Source organism: Dermacentor andersoni, chromosome 5 (genome assembly GCF_023375885.2).
Source record: "Dermacentor andersoni chromosome 5, qqDerAnde1_hic_scaffold, whole genome shotgun sequence".
NCBI classification, from domain to species: domain Eukaryota; kingdom Metazoa; phylum Arthropoda; class Arachnida; order Ixodida; family Ixodidae; genus Dermacentor; species Dermacentor andersoni.
In genome coordinates, this window is record NC_092818.1 from 159,712,129 (window position 1) to 159,728,708 (window position 16,580).

Below are 16,580 nucleotides of genomic sequence, written 5' to 3' on the forward strand. Positions count from 1 at the left end.
GGTTCAATTCGTATAACAGCTGCTGTGATTTCCTTAAACATCACAGACAGCCTCGCGTATCACCGATTTTTCTTTTATTTATTAAAAAATTGTTCTACTAAATTGCTCTCTTCAATTCCCCGCACGCTTCCAAACCGATATGGAAGCTATGGAGCGCTCTTCGATACTTAGTGACTGGTAAGTGTTTTGACATGGAACGCTTGGTTGATTACCTTTCATGGTGACGTCCTATTAGATGGAGAAGATAAATGAGCTTTACTTTTTTTTTCCTTTTTGCCACGAAATACGCTGCTCCTCGTGTTCGATTGAGCCTAATTAGTGCATACCTTCATATATCTGTAGATTAATGTGCACCATTCATGTAGTTTTCAAGACACCGGCAGCTCGTATACGTAATCCTTACATTTCAAACCAACCCAATGTTTGAAACTTTTGAGGACATCAGCCGAAACTGGAATCGCTCCGTCGCCCGAGCTTCCTATTAAAAGCTCTGACGTAGGCCAAATGGGGACGTGCTGGCTTTCAGCCTTAGATGTGGCCTCGGAGAAACGCGCAATGCATTCACCTTGGGCAGCGGGCGGAGCCTGGCGGGTTTTGTCTCCACTCGGAAACGGTGCCACGTCGTTTCGCTTTGCAACGCAAGCAACATTGACATGAGCGACCAACCAAACGACCGCGTTTACAAAGCGACAAACGAAAAAACAACAACAAAACAATGAAACAGGCGCGTCTTTAATTTGTTGACCCCCGGATCCAGGACAAGCGCGCGTAGACTAATACAAAGCCGTACTTACATAGTACAGCGTGCGCGCCAAGGTCGAACAAAACAAGCAGGCAACATTATATAGCTGCTGACTGCGAGCATCTCTGGGGCATCATTGTGTGCGTGTTTTGGCGGAAGGGATCTGGGCCATGCTCGACGGCATCGCAGTAACGACAGGCATCGCAAGCACCACGTCCGCGAACCGGCCGAAACAGTCGCTCTTAATAACACGCCTCGCGGCTGTAGCGGTAAACGGCACCCCCGGCTGGTGGTGCCTTGACTCTACGCTGTTTCAATGTGCGAGCGTCGTGTGCTCACAGACCTTCCCGACAAATGAAGCCTGTCAAATGAGGGCACGTGCCGGACGTCAAAAACAAGCATGCGGCACCATTTGAGTTCGCTGCTATTCGTTCTGCGTGGAGGAATAATAGCCTGCTGACATGGTTCGCTTTTCTTGCGATTCATTGAGCCTTTGGCCGGCAATTACAGAGAAGTCTCATCGGGAGAGATTTCTCTGTGATTCGGCACGGCGTATTCGGCGTTTCGGCTTCCTAGTAGAGGGAGTGAGCCACTGCAACCGTGTCAAGTATACGCCTGACGGTCATTTAAGAGTCGTTGCGGCTGCAAACTTCAAACAGTGCAAGAAAACGGCAATGGTACATGTCTAGATGTACACATTTGTTTCGTCGTGAAGCTCCTGAAAAGCCATGAGTCAGTCATTATTTCCTGTTCGCTTTAGTGAATTTCGTTGTGCTCTTAATGTTGTCGCAGGCAGTTTTGTATCAAGTCTCTTAGTCGTAACGAGACAAAACTGATCAATAGAAATTTATAACCTTAATCATAAGCCCGAGACCAACCTGCGCGGTAGATGCGTGCGCCTTTGTTAACTAAAAGCACTTTGGCAACGTATAATAACAGAGCATTACCTGACATTAATGGAACTTTCAACTTTGCTTCCAATAGGGAGCACAGTAACGTGGCTCGTGTTAGTGCCGACTGGTTGCTTTCGTGGCTTTTTCTTACATTTCGCTTTGGTTGGATGAACTCAGCGCAAGCGAACGCGACGAAACGTATTACCTACATCGTGTTTGGGAACATCATCTGTAAAGCGTCGTTTTGACGGCGCATCCGTTGCTGAGCTCATTGGCGGGATTTCCGTCAGCATAGTGATGTGTCGCGCTGGACGTTACGTCACGCGAAAGTAACCCCCCCCCCCCCTCCCTCCCTTCATGGTGAACGCTCGAGAATGTGGTATCTGAAAAGTCCAGGTTATTCGACGGGAGAAATTAAAACAAGCTGTGTACCGCGTGTGCTAGATGTGACAAAGCATTCAAGTTTCGATCTTTGTTGGATTATCTAATTATCTTCGATGCAACCCCCCCCCCCCCTCTTCTAATTCTTTCAGTGCAATCCCTTGATTGGCTTCAACTCTCGGAGGCCACTCCAGATCGTTACTGCATCAAAAGAGTCACGAAGGCAGCGTTCTTTTGTTTTCAATCAAATTTATTGTTTCAAAAATAGCCTTGTGCTCCCCATTGTGTTCCCAATTCCAGATTTTACTCCACACAGAGTGTCTGATGCGTTTCCATTTTCTATTTGTCCGTTCGCTTAACATTGCAGAGGGGGGCAATCGGCAGTTTAAAATCTTTCTCCACGCAATTACAGTATGCAAGTAGACCAACACACAGAAAAAGAGAATCAATATTCAGGAAGGACACTTGGATTTTACGCATCTATATGCACTCGTCAAGTATTATTTGTGCGTTCGCTTTTTTTATGTTGTGTTTTTTACATCACAAGTAACTAGCCCAACAGCTGTCTACGAGACAGCGCAAGCAGACTGCTCTGCGCGGTGCATGTGCTGCAGTCACACATAAAGAACAAAGTATGATTAGACGAATGTAACAGCGGTGGTGATGTGGGCTTTTGTGAACTGCCGCAGTGCTGTGACCGCACCTGGAAGAGTGAAGCGGTCGACGTTTGTTGGGCTCCAGGTTTGATCACGCACCAGTCAAAAGCTGAGTGGGTTACAACTCACTGAAGTGGGAGCAATAAATTACATGCGACGATACTATCGCACTGGTGAAAAGTAAACGTTATTCAAGATGGGTTTCACTACGCTGTGCACGATGCTTCGCTAAACTGAGGAGCGCCAAGAAACAAAGCGCATGCGCCGCAGCTATGGATGAATGTCTTCGGTGTAGGCCCCTAGAAACTAAGAAACAAAAAGAACAGATAATGGGCGACGATGAAATGTAATGGAACATATTTAGCCACCGGAAATGGAAGAGAAAGTTTACATTGATAAGGCTCGAGTTTCAATCGCGCTATACATCGTCTGCCGAGAAGGATGCGTCATCGCAGTCCGTTATAAGTGGAGCTGGGGGCAATATATCCAGTCCGTTTTATGTATGTGATCGCTAATGGCGGCTTCAGAATTTAAAAAAATATTCTCAGTTCGCACAGTTGTCGGGCATCTGGGGGAAGACGAGGGAAGTTAATGTCCAGAATGGAACCACCGGTTGCTTGTGTGTGTTCGAAGTTGGTGCGATATGTTCGATGCATATATGGCGTTCAGTCTCCACGTGTGTAGTGTATAAATGAGGAGACTGTATGGGAGGATGGATACATACCGTCTATGTATAGTGAGTCTGCGTTTTAGCATGAGAGTAGGAACGATAGGTAAAATTATTGTTCATGAGTTGCGTGTATATATCGAATATAAAGCGATGAAAGGAGGCAATTCGTGACACTGGCAGGCAGTGCTTTGTCTAACGTCTATTGTTCTCGCATTCTTGCATATTCATTCCGTATTACATTTCACGTTCGATAAAAAATAAAAGAAATAGGAATGTTTTCGCTAACCAGATTTCAAATGAAGGATGAGAACAGTATAGACAACCGCATTATAAAGATAACACTTCTAAGTTGTATAACATGATAATGTCACTACGTCCCAAAAGTGTCGGCTGTGTGCGTTTGACCTCGAGCTACTTTGACTGCTAAACGCGCGAGAGGCTTCATAAACGTGCTCCGCGAATCAGAAATCCATTCTAGCAGTGTTTCGCCAGAGATCGAAGTTGTGAAACGTCCTCCAGAAGGAACAACCTTCTGTTCTAGGTCCTATCTCTGTGATGAAGCCCTTAGATGTCATGTCGAGGTACAACGGCCGCTTTGTCGAGTACTTGGGCCACGGCTCTCCAGACGGTGTTTTTGGTTTCCTGTAAAGAAGAGGAATCAATCATTAGAGATACACTACAGAAAAAAGTGAATTCGACCGAGAACGCTAGACATCCCGGATAGAAAAATATGAATGCTTTCTGCCAGAAAGTGAAAGCTTGATATATTAAACTAAGCAAAAAGTCAAAGACAATAAGCGGCACAGATTTAGCAACAACAATGCAGCCTCCGTAAAATGATCTCTCATGTTGTTGCAACGGAGGCTAGATAGCCGTTGGTTTTGGGGGAAAGAAAGCCGTTACATTCGGACATATATATAGAACATAATTCAACGTGTAGACTTTTGCAGAACCTTGGAAGGGAAAAGGACCCAAATGCTGGGAGATACCTCGTGCACTCTGACCTCACGCAATGGCGCCATCAGCCGCGCGGTTTGCGCTCGAGATACGTTAGAGTGTTTTAGCATACTATCATACCGTTAACGCTACCGCCTGCACCCCTTGCCAGCTTTTCGGGTGCTATAAAAACTCGCTAAGTGCATGCACAACGCAGCTTAGCTAGATGGATGGAAGGCTGCATGATAGAAATGGCAAAGGTAAATATAATGAGGCCTAAAACTCTCCGCTGTGAAAATAAAGTTGTGCCTTCAGGTCCTAATTTTCTGCCGACCGAACACTGTGAAAGCTTAGTGCAAAAAAAAAAAAAAAAGAAAGAAAAGAAAAACATGCACTCGTCAAGAATAAAAGAAAAAATAAAGAACAGACGTCTCGGGTACCGTACGGGTCCCTTGATCCCAATGAAGATATGAGCAAGGGAGCGCGGCTATTTATGGGTGAGGTGTCGCAGCGTATGTTTGGTGGTACCAATATGTTTTCTCGCCAGACGAGTTTTCGTCGAACACTTGATACTGTGAAATTTTCGAAGCAGCAATACAATGGTCGTTTCTATTGCCCAAGGAAATATAGCGAACGAAAAATCTAACCTCCGATGGCGCAGCGCTAATGCGTTCGTTAGGAGCGGGACATACGTCTTATTTTTTTCCTCTAGAAAGTTGACGAATACTGCGAGGCGCGCGGCATCAATGGAACCGATACCAAAAATGACTGAACACGTAATTCCCGAACAAAGCTTCATACCCATACTGGCTAACATCCTAGTCCTTTTCCTGTACAGGACAACGATACGCACTCGTATATAGACATACTATGTGTGCACAGGAATAATAACTCACCCGTTCTTCGCAAAGGATACCCAGGCGTCCATCATGGCGACACTTAGCTCCTTTTCCACAGTCGTATACCTCTCGGGGTGGCGAAGTGGTCGGCCGAAGACGAACGGGATCTCGTCGAAGTGGGTCGCCGAAGCCCACATGGGTCTCTCCTGCCTTGCAGTGGCGTGGCTGAACCGATAGAAGTAAACCGTCGCGTTGTGGTCAGCAAGGGCCTCGGCGAAATACTTCGTCGGACACGTGTACAGGTAGTCGCCGATGAAATCGAAAACGTGTTCCCTGTTGTGCAGAACGTCCAGGCCTCTCAAATTAGAAGCGAAGTAGTAATACACACCCTCCGTGGCCTGAGAGCCTAAGTGCTTTCTGAAGCCATACTCGTTGAAGAACAGCTTTATATAGTGCAACAGTTTTAGAGAAGTGAACTCGGATGAGTTCACGAACGTCCTCCACCTCATGTGTCGCAAGAACTCCCACGCGCCTTCGTTGATGTTCGACCCGATCAGGACGTCGGCTTCGTTGAAGAGTCCCATGCTGAACGCCATGTGGGGGTTCAGCGGCAGAAACTCGTTGTCAAACGTCGGGCCGTACATGTGGTAGACGTCTTCGACGCCACGGCGCAGAACCGCGTCGGCGAGCGCTTTCTCGAACTCGTCGTCGATCTGCTTCCGCGTTCGCATCGTGCAGTTGCGCACCCTCTTCACGGACTTCGTGTTGAGCGGCACGTGACCTTCTATCATGGAACTAGTGCGCAGCTTCCAGAAGGGCCCTCCGCTTTGCAGGATGGCGCGCTTGAAGAGTCCCGTGCTTAGCGGAGATATCATGTGCATGGCTATCGAAGCCGCACCGGCGTCCTGCCCAAACAGAGTCACGACGCTCTTGTTGCCGCCGAAGAAGACAATGTTATCCCTTATCCAGCGCAGGGCCATGTTCTGGTCGTGCAAACCCTGGTTACCGGGAGCCTCGTCTGAGGCTGCATTCAGAAAACCTAGCCTCCCGAGTCGGTAGTTCATGGAGACCACGACGACTTCCCCGTACGCAGCGAGCATGCCGCCGTCGTAGAAATCCCAGCTAGACGAGCCCAGAACGAAGTCGCCGCCGTGAATCCACACCATGACGTTCCGTAGTTCGGCGGAGTCGGTTTGCGCGGGCGCCCATATGTTGAGGTAGAGACAGTCCTCGCTGCAGTTGTACGACTTTCCCGGCATCGGAGGCCAGCCGAATGGGTTCTGAGGACACTGGTTCGGCCGCTTGGTTGCGTTCAGCGTTCCAGGCCAGGGCTCGATCGGCAGTGGTTTCCGCAGGCGCAGATGTCCGACTGGAGGCTCGGCATAGGGAATACCGAGGAACACGTTCACGCTCTTGTCCAGGTATTCGACTGTTTCTCCGGAAATGGCGCCGCTCCGAGTCGTCACCACGGGAATGGTCTTGGGGTCGTTCGGTATTGTGCGACCGATGACTACTTCGGTGGCGTCGGATGCCCATTCGGCGTGAATCACCAGGCAGAGCAGAGCGATCTTGTACGCGATCCAAAGGAGGCTGGCCATCTGTATGCGACGGGGCACAAAACGAAATATTATTTTAATCTGCATATGCGAATGAATGAGTCTTTTTTCAATTTCTGATCATATCACAGGAGCAACGCAGTTGCAGGTTACTTCTGAGTGTCTGTGGGCTCACTTACGCGGCAATTGTATTCTGAGATAAAAGAAAAGTCGCAGTATCGCCCGAAAGGCGGACCATCGATTGCGACAGCAAAGTAGTAGACAACTGTACGAAGTAAAAATACTAATTTTATCGGCCGTATAAACTTGTAAATGTTGGCTTACTAACTAAAACATCAAACATGGTGTCATGTGCACACAAGCGATCATGAACCCATCTCACTCGATGGCCGCGGAAACTCGCTGTAGAAACACTGGGGGGAGGAAGCGCGGCAGCAGGAGCTAGCGAATTGACCTTCGTGCTGCCTCTCGCTTCAATTCGAACAAAGCGGCGAGAACACAGCGCACACGAAGCTATCAGGTGTACCCTCACGCCTGGACTCTGTCCCCATCGCAGATCGCTTTCAAGATAAAGCCCGCGTGCGGCCGCTCCATACGCAGCAGCCGTCAGAGTAGAAACCCCCCTCCCTCACCTCCCCGATATCTTGCGTGCGAGGTAAGACGGCGCGCTTCCTGCCCGCTTTCCTCCCTTACGTGCGCGTGATTGAGCCGCCATCGTCGTCTTACCATCGCACGCTTTTACTCACACATACAGCATACGGCGCGCGGGGACGATGTCACCGCCCTTGGAGTTTATACGGAACATCTCCGCGACGCCAACGGCAGAAATGCGCCTGGAGTGTCCATATAATTGCTGTCGCAATAAAAAGAAAGTGCCGGACAAAATGCTATAACTATTCTCTGAGCTGACAGTGGAGGAGTCCTAAGTAAGCCTTAAGGCTGAATATAACATCGAAATATTGCGTAGGCATGACAAGGGTAACAAAGCCATGACAAGAAAACTATACACTTGAAATATCTATTTGGTGGTAGCTGGAAAACTTGCCAAGTGTGGCAAGTGTAGTCGACGCCTTTTCCACAAAGTGTAAGTTTTCTATATTAAGGTGGATCAAATATTCAATGCTTAATATCTTGTACATCCAACTGTGTGCATCTTAAAAATTTATTGGAGAAGTACACTGATTTGAAATGAACACTGAATGAATAAATAAATTTGAAACTGACACTAAATAAATAAATAAATAAATTTGAAACGTCGATAGCGCGACTTATAATAACAAAGCTGCACTTGAACGTCAATGGCCATTTGTTCTTCTCCACATTGTAATAGTTTTTTTAATCGTAAAATGTTTTCCGTCTCCTTTTATTTACTTAGGTATTGACGTAAACATGCCTGATGACCAAGATAATAAATATCTACAAAAAAGAAATGCACTGACCTCTCACTGCTCTCGCACAGGGATGACAAGTTTCCTCAGAGTACACAAGCCTCAGGTTGTGCAAGTCTCATGTAAGTGTTTTAATTAAACATAATTCAGGAATGTCAACCTGCCGTACACCATCAAAATTCACGGCACTAAGACACATTCTAGCAGGAAAATTGAGGTCAGTGAACACACTGTGGCCCCTCGCAACAGAGAACTGCAAAATGTTTCCTCTGTATTTTAATCGTGGCAGTGGCTCAAGAACACCTCGCCACACGTGACAAGTACGTCAGCATTTCACAGAAACAGGAACTGTAACGAATGAAACTGCGGTACAGCTCGGCGTATCACGGAGGTGTTAAGCCACATGCAATTATTTCTGGATACTGCCCGCAAAGCGTGACTTACGTTACAACCACTTAAACTGGACTTGCAAGTCAGGTCTCGTAGTCTGACGTTGCCCCTATGCGGCACTTGCCTCCCGCGCTAGCGGTAACCGATCGCCCACTGGCGTAAGTTAGGAGCCGATCGAGCGGGACAGAGTGCACCCGCGCTTGCCGACCAATAACTCACCTGTTGCGCACGGAGGCGTGACCTTCGTCACACAGTGTCGGCTGTGTCTTGCCGCCGAAGCGCCGAAACGTGCCAATGTCAAGGTTATGCAAACCTTTCAGTGCAACCGGGGGCAGCGAGGCGGCGGGTTCGTTGTCGTCGCCCACAGAAAAGCGTCGACCCTTATCTCACTGCGACGGAGACAGGTTTCTCCTCGCGCGGGACTCTCTCTCGATCGTGGCCCGCCGGCTCGCGGTTCGCGCAGTGCGGGCGTCACAGTTCGGCGCGACGCTTCCGCGTGTTGTGTGGCGGCGGCGGCCCGGCGTGGCCCTCCTTGGAACCCGCGGCGAAATCTGGCCCCGCGGCCTGTGCGGGCATCCCGCCGGTACTGGCGGGGCGTGGCGCGACCGCCAGCGTCCGGAAATCGCCCGCGAACGCATGCATGCATAAGGAGGCCCGCCGCGAGCGAGCGCTGGTCCGCGAAGAAGGTGCGAAGACATTCCTGCGAGGCGTTGACCCTGGGAGTCTCAGCGGCCGGGTCGAGAAAGAGCCAGCCGAGCGCCTTCCTTCGCGAGGGCAAGAAGAAGGTGCGACGACGCGCGCGCGACTCGATCCCACGACGGAAGGCCAAAAAACCCGGAAGCCGCTACAGAGGGTGTCCCAGCTAACTTTAGCCAGAGTTTAAAAAAATATGCGAATGCCACGCAGCTGGACAGAACGAAGGAAATGTTGTTTGCCGTCGCTTGGAGATACTAAAACTATTTTTACCATTCCGCCGAATTAGATAATTAGTCTTAATTAGTTAATCAACTTCTCTAATATTATAATGAGATAAGAAGTGTCAGTGAGAAAATTGTAGAGCGACATGAAAACCTCCCGATACAGCGTTCTGTTCCTCGATACGTGCTACGTAAAAGTATTTTTCCGAGTGTGAAAGAAGCCCGCGAATAGACGCAAAGTGCCTCGAGCGGCCACTCGCGCGGTTCCGGCTTGTTTCGGACGAAGGGGAAGGCGCCACATATAAACGCTGTCGCATGGTATTATCGTGGCGCGCTAGGAAAGGCGGTATGCGCTACTGCCGCATTCATATAAATGCGGCTACTGTACCGAAGGTGGGGGATGTTTCCTGATGCCTGGTCAAATTAATGATGGCGTAAGAGAAACAAGTCAGTGGGCATAGGCTGCAGATCGGCATATCGCATTGAGGAACTGCGCTTATAGGAAGTAAAGTGAAATTCTCAAAAAGATTGCCATAACATTGTCACAACGTTGTCGTAGCAACGTGACCGATCAAATTTTGCAAATTACTTCCCATACAGACATGCACAACAAGGTCGCGCTATTTCATGTTTTACAACAATAACGTCAGTTGATAGTTCGAGCTCGTTGTGTCCTGTGTCTTCTTTGTATCCCGCGACAACGTTCCACGCTTTCTTTCCTAAGCTGAGTTACTAGATAAGAAGGGCATGGCATGGCATGGCAAGAACTTTATTTTGGTCCAGAGTAACTAGGGACCGAGGGCACAAGCCCCCAGGCTAAGTCGGTGGCTCCGCCCACGTAGGCACCGGTAGGCCAAAGGCTTTCCCGAGGTCGTGAGCTCTCCGGACGGCCAGGAGTTGATCTTGGAGGACTTCGCTGGATATATGCGCCGACTCCAGTCCTCCTCACTGTTGAGATCCGAAGCCCTTTGGTTGGGGCACAGCCCCAACCAAAGGGCTTCGGATTGTTTTACTTCGGTGGACTGGGCCTTCTCCACCCATTCCACCAGTTCAAGCTGTCGGTCAACGTCCCTGGAACTGAGCCAGGCTGTCCAGTCAGTTTCGCTGCTGACGGGGGGATGAGAGAACGGGAGCGAGCTGCATTCCCACATTATGTGTGCGAGTGTCCCTGTTTGTGAAATGAGCCTACACGGGTCGCTTTCCTTGCCTCCTGTGAGTTTGTTAATGTACTTTGGATGTGGGTATGTGTTTGTCTGGAATCGTCTAAACGCGACCGCTTGCGTTTTATCGAGTTGTTTGGCCGGTGGTGGGAGCGCGTTGTTGCCTTTGAATGAGACATATGCGATACAAATAAATGTATCCGTCGCTCCGCACCGGTCTGGCAGTGCTGAAGCCGTTAATGTCGGCGAAGTCCTGTACCTCACGTGCACTGAAGTGTCCAATGGGAAGCTTGGAGCCACCTGTTAGCGGAATAAAGGCCCGCTGGAAGTGCGGTATTCCCGCGCGTATTAATAGCGTTGGGGCATTGCCGCTCTTGCGACTCATACGTCAGTACATGTACACCTTTTTTTATGACACGCCCCTAAGATAAAATTTTCCTTTTGGCTATCTTCGAGGTCTAACCGATGTGTGCAGCTGCATAGGACCGACCTGCATATCGTTAACATTCGGGCGTATAGCTACGCACGTTGGCAACTTGTGAGTTGCCAATGCTGGCAACATTGTCAGTTGCAGCTCGAGAGTTTTCGAACACTTTGCATGCGAGCAAAACTGCTATTTGTATTTGCGAAAATTAAAATGTGAAGTTACATCTTTTTGTTGTTGATGAATTATTGATATAATAGCGTGCTAAACAAGAACACACGAATAAAGAACACAGGACATCATTGTTTCTTCGCACAACGGGCCGTTATATTTCTTATGTGACATCAACTATACCGGCAATAACTTTTACTGCAATGCAATTTCGAGAAAATGGGTAGCTTGTTCATAGTCCATGCAACGCATGAGGGTATCTTGATCGCGTTTTAAGGACGTAGTCGCAAAAAAAAAAAAAGCATTTTCCTTTTCTATTTTTTTTTGCTAAGACTCAGTGGCTTAAAAAAATTCTCGTCCTTGAATTTTAAATGAAAGAAAAGGATTAAGATAATGTGCGCTCGCAGTGGGGGTCTCCTTACGTCAGCATACCTACTTGTGCGCGCTATGTGCACTGTAAAGGTCGCAGACAGTACCTACCCTCCTTTTTTGCATTCTTTTCCAGGACGACTGACTTTTTCCTAATTGCGTAACAGAGAAGACTTGGTAACATTGCACAAGCATGAATGGAAAGTTTAGGCCGGGGCATTTTGTTCCTGCTGTTCTCTATCGCATACTTTTCCAGGAGAGGAAATTTCGGTGGCCTTCACGACTTTCAGGTAAGGTAAACGGTATTTTAATTGTTGCCTTAACAAGTGCGCTGGCAAAAATGCCACTATTTTATCCGCATTCCATGACGTTTAGAACAGCGCAACGCGGACCTTTGCTGGCATTATAGCTATGCTCTTCTTTTTGTGGGTAAATATGTGTGCGTTATAGCGAATAGCGAATTGTTTTACTAAGCAGTCGCTTTCCATGCCTTCAAAGCTACAGACACACGAAGATGCTTCAATATGACACCTAATACCTGATGGGTATGAAAGTTGGCGCTCTCATAAACGCGCTCAACTAAAAGGGGATTCCGAACCGATTCCTCGAAAAGCAAGTGTTCCAGGTGAATAAAAATTTACCCAAAATTCAGGGGCTATTACTGCCGCCACCGCACTCGCGGCCCAGTTGTACATCAACTTAAATTACCAGGAGGCTATACCAGAGGGCGGCTTGTTCTGCATCAAGGTCATCAAATCCTCTGTAGCACAGTGTTACAGGCATGTATGGTCACTAGATGTAGATTTCCTAAACTGATGCAGTTAGTGTGCAAGCCTTCTCCTCGTAACCTCGATTAGCATAGGACAATTACTTTCCAGATAAAGTTAACCGTGCGGCCACTTCTCTGGAAACTATTTCGCTAACGTAATACAGTGGTCCTTGAGAGCCAAGTGTGTAAAACATGCTCGCTATATTCTATGCAGCCCGACAAGCTTTCTTTTACGGTCCGCTGCACGAAAAACACAGCCTTCATCAGTATTCACCTGTCTCCCTACGGTTGCTTTGATTGTGTTTGCCTTGCAATGAAGCAAAAAAAAAAAAAAAAAAAGAAAGAAAAAATCTGCTACCGCCAGCCTTCCCGCGGGCTAGCTCTATGTAATATGTTATGCGTGATAAAGGAAACACATAGCTTTAGATTCTGGGGTCTTACGTGCCATAACCACGATTTGGTTACGAGGCACTCCGTATAGTGGTGCATTCGGGATTAATTTTGACCATCTCGGATTCTTTAACGTGCACCCAATGCACGGTATACGAGCGCTTTTCTCACCGGGCCATGGGTCAAAGCCCGGCCCAGTGATTTCCAACCTAACTGGCCCGCACCCGGCCTAAGTCCGGTTCGGTTCGACCCACTAGACCTTGAGCCTATTGGCAGCATGATCGATTTCTCGGTTATAAGGAATATACTGCCTTGTGATCGACGGGCGCAGGGTGGTCTTCACCAAGCTGCATCGAAGCAGCTTTTTGCCCTGCGTGCTCTCTTCCTGGCGACTCTAACTGTGAGAGAAATTAACCTTTCATTTAATTTCAATACTAGCCGAACACAAACAAGAGATTCTTCTTCGATCATTTGATATGAAAAAAAAAAAAACATATTCAATGAACAGAGTGGGAAACAGGAAGAAAGCAGGCTGGTAATTCGCCACCGAGAAGGGCACGACGCCTGGTTATTCTTCGGGAAGGAGGACATAGAAAAAGAAGTTGAAGATTATTTGCGAGAGGCACATTTCACTGCGTCGGACCTTCCGCTACAGTTTCTGCTAGAAAGAAATGCATCCTTTGTTCACCAAGCTCGTGCGGAAAAGTGTGATATGAATGACCGCGTTACACTTTCGAAATAGTTGTGCGGCAGTATAGCGAAGGCATGTAGGGGAACAGACGGTTAGCAATTTCATCTCACTATTGAAGCTCGCTTAATCATTGATATGCACAGTGATGAAACTGAAACCGGTAAGCTGGGCGCGAATGTAAACTTAAATAAGCTGGTCTATTTGCTTTCAGCAATACCACAATAAACGGCAACCAGAAGCTTTCTTTTCTTCATTAAATAGAAATTGGTGACCCGCAGGGTAACGCTCATGTTCGGTCATATTGTCACAGGAACATGAGATTTCTTAGCTTTATTTGGATTCATTATAATGCTATCGCTTTTTTAGTCGAAAATTTAGACATCCTTGTTTTGTGATGTGTACAAATTTGGATTCCATCTACTTTTGTTGCATAACATAGGATGATGATGTGTATATATATTGTTGTATGGCGCAAGGGCAAGTTATGGCCAAAGAGCGCCATGACACATGACGCTCGTTGAAGATGCTGACGCAGTTGACGATGTATTGTGGACAGCATGGACAATGAATTCTCATGGTGGGTGGGACATGTCTGTAAAAGGGCCTAAAAATGGCTGTAAATTGCGTAAAACATATAGGTACTAAAATAATGACACTGATTAGTTAGCGATGTGGGCTGTAGGATGCTAAGCACAGTGGATGTACAGCATAGGCAAGTTAGTCCCCCCCCCCTCCCACTGAATTCGAATATGATGTTTGGTTGTTCATGTAAATTTGCAGGGAACCCGCTTAGGCTAGAAAACGTATACAAGACTGTGACTACGAGGCTTGAGCCCCTTGTGTCGCAGTTACCTTTAGCAGTGTCGGCTGCTTGGGCCCGTTTGTGAACGTTCCTGTGGTGAAAGAGCCTGCAAGAAATCTCGGAGAAAATTGCAGGGCGACTAGCCGTTACCGCAGACATCATCTTTGTCAAGCCCATTGTCATTGCATGCTATTGCAGTCCGTTGCAAGAGCGTAATTATATCCAGATTAGAGCTATATTGCATCGACGCGCCATGACTGCAGTCGCAAACTTTCATTCACATAAAACCCTAAAATTAGTCCCCTGAAGGTGAATGTTGGCTGGCGCAGCACCAACACACAGGAAATAGCGCACCCTCGTGGCGGAAAGGTGGCCTTCAAACCTTTTTGGAATTCTCTGTAGTTGGCGTCAAAAGTTGACGGGGCGCAGGTTCCGCGAGAAAGCTGAATTTTAGCGTCACAGGGTAACCAGCCGGGCCTATACGTTGGGGATAACCTTTCTGTCTTTCCTATATTTCGCTCTCTGTTGGTCCTCCTCCTGAATTTCCGCGTAATTAGTGCCTATATACTAAACAAAACAGCGCAACACTGTTTCGGTCGTATGTGCTGGCGCAGGTTGCAAACCTGGGGGCAAATTCACAGTTTAAGTTACTAAGAACCGTATGACGCGCCGTTCAGTTACTATAACCATTGACCGGTGCCTTCTGTTACGAAGCGCTCTGGTGTGTGACCTGCATTGTGAATATGGGCCCAGAACGCGTTTGCATGTCCCGCAGGAGGTATGGTTGACTGGAACGCACTGGCATCAACAGGGTCGAGTAACGCGTCTCGCTGGCGAAGCACCGTTCCTGATTCTCCTCTTCTCTTGCCATGTAATGTTGAAATTGTAGCAACTTGATAGTCGTCCAATCCGATGTAATCACACTGAACCTCTTATACAATGCTCTTTATCGGAGATATGTATATGTGAACGAGCCCTGCTATCCCGCTTGAGATGGACAACAGGTAATTCCTGTTCGTAATGCCTTAACAGCAGGGAATTCCTATTCAAGTCAATGCAATAAGCAGAAATTTTCGAGCGAAATAGCCACTGTTCACGTTTAAAAGAAATTTCTTCTAATCAGTGTAATTATTCAAATTCTAGTGTCTGATGGTCACAAAATTTTGACTCTGGTGTTCAATAGCTTTGTGAAAGATAACTTAGATCGCGAAACTGGAAAAGAAAATATGAGCAACCCTTTCCCTACCGGCAAATGGGGGTAAGCGAAGCTTGTCCTTCGTGCACCTGACCTTCGTCACGGTTAAGTAACCCAAAAGTAACAGTACCTGATTGCTTCGGCTTCCTGCTCCATCAGCTCTCTTCACCTTCTCGTCGCTGTCGGATCGCCTGTGCTCGGGCGGCTCTAACGGCTGGATCGGCGCACCGACGGCGAGCCCTTTCACGGGCGAGTTCTCGTCGCCGCTCGTGGAAAGCTGCCTGTTCCTCGGGGGAACGCACAACGCTTGACCGTCCCATCCATTTTCTGAGGCTGAACTGAACTGAAACGAAGCCGGCGCAGCGCGCACGAAACTGCTCTAATGACTGGATAGGCGCGCCGATGACGGTCTCTTTCACGGGCGAGTTCTCAACGCCGCTCGTCGAAGGCTGCCTGTTCCTAGGGGAACGCACAACGCTTGACCGTCCAATCCGTTTTCGAGACTGAATTGAACGGAAATGAAGCCGGCGCAGCGCGCGCGATACCCTTTCCTGCTCTTTCTCTTTCCGGCGGAAGCGAAAGGCTCTGATTGGTTGCGCGTGTGGCGTTAGCGCGCGCCTATGCAGCTGGAATCGTTGGTAATGACTCACGCTTCGGCGCCGGCGCAGCTTTCCACTCACTAAAGCGCACTTTTCTGCAGCTGCTCTGCTCTGGGAGCAACTGTTTTTTTGCGTGACCACGACAACGCCACCGAGACTTGTGAGCCAATATAAGCTTCGCTTGAAGAAAGAAAGCTCAAGGGACAATTTCAGGACTTCCTAACGCTACAAAAACGAAAACAATTAACAGGCAGATATTGCAGTGTCGTAAAATAAGCTTACGACAAAGTCAAAATCTGAAATTATAATTTTCAGATACTTGTTCGCGCAGCGGTCGCCAGGTACTGCCTGTCGGTCCCTGCGTGGGAGACACCCACTGCGCGCTGACGTGCGTCCTGTAGGACCTTCATTGAAGTTTGTCCAAATTGTTACTTTGATAACACTAATGTAACGAATTAGCTGCAATTCCCATAAAAAGTTCCGGCTGTGGATGATACTTAAAGTGCAGTTTATTGAAATGCGACACTTGTATTTTGCTGCGGAGTTACGTACTTGCAAACTTGCCGTTGCAGTTTTGTTTGAAACCTTACGGTGTTCATAAATTTGAGCAAAATACTTGTGCCTTAAATAAAAGAAAGATCC

At 47.9% G+C, this 16,580-nt stretch overlaps 1 protein-coding gene across 1 annotated transcript; it reads right to left on the bottom strand.

Annotated features, from left to right (window-relative positions):
* Nucleotides 1-2,245: 2,245 nt before the first annotated feature.
* LOC126531489 (acetylcholinesterase-1-like) lies at nucleotides 2,246-8,968 on the bottom strand. Its single transcript, XM_050179026.2, has 3 exons — nucleotides 8,671-8,968; nucleotides 5,175-6,715; nucleotides 2,246-3,984 (listed from the first exon to the last, which is right to left on the bottom strand). Exons 2-3 carry the CDS (start codon nucleotides 6,713-6,715, stop codon nucleotides 3,804-3,806), a joined length of 1,722 nt encoding a protein of 573 aa, XP_050034983.1. The 5' UTR covers nucleotides 8,671-8,968; the 3' UTR covers nucleotides 2,246-3,803.
* Nucleotides 8,969-16,580: the final 7,612 nt, after the last annotated feature.

Excerpts from the sequence above, each read along its gene's own strand:
- LOC126531489 (XM_050179026.2), bottom strand. The coding sequence starts at position 6,715 with ATGGCCAGCCTCCTTTGGATCGCGTACAAGATCGCTCTGCTCTGCCTG. Across the intron at positions 3,985-5,174 it reads GTATCCTTTGCGAAGAACGG|GAAACCAAAAACACCGTCTG; the intron begins GTGAGTTATTAT and ends TCTTCTTTACAG.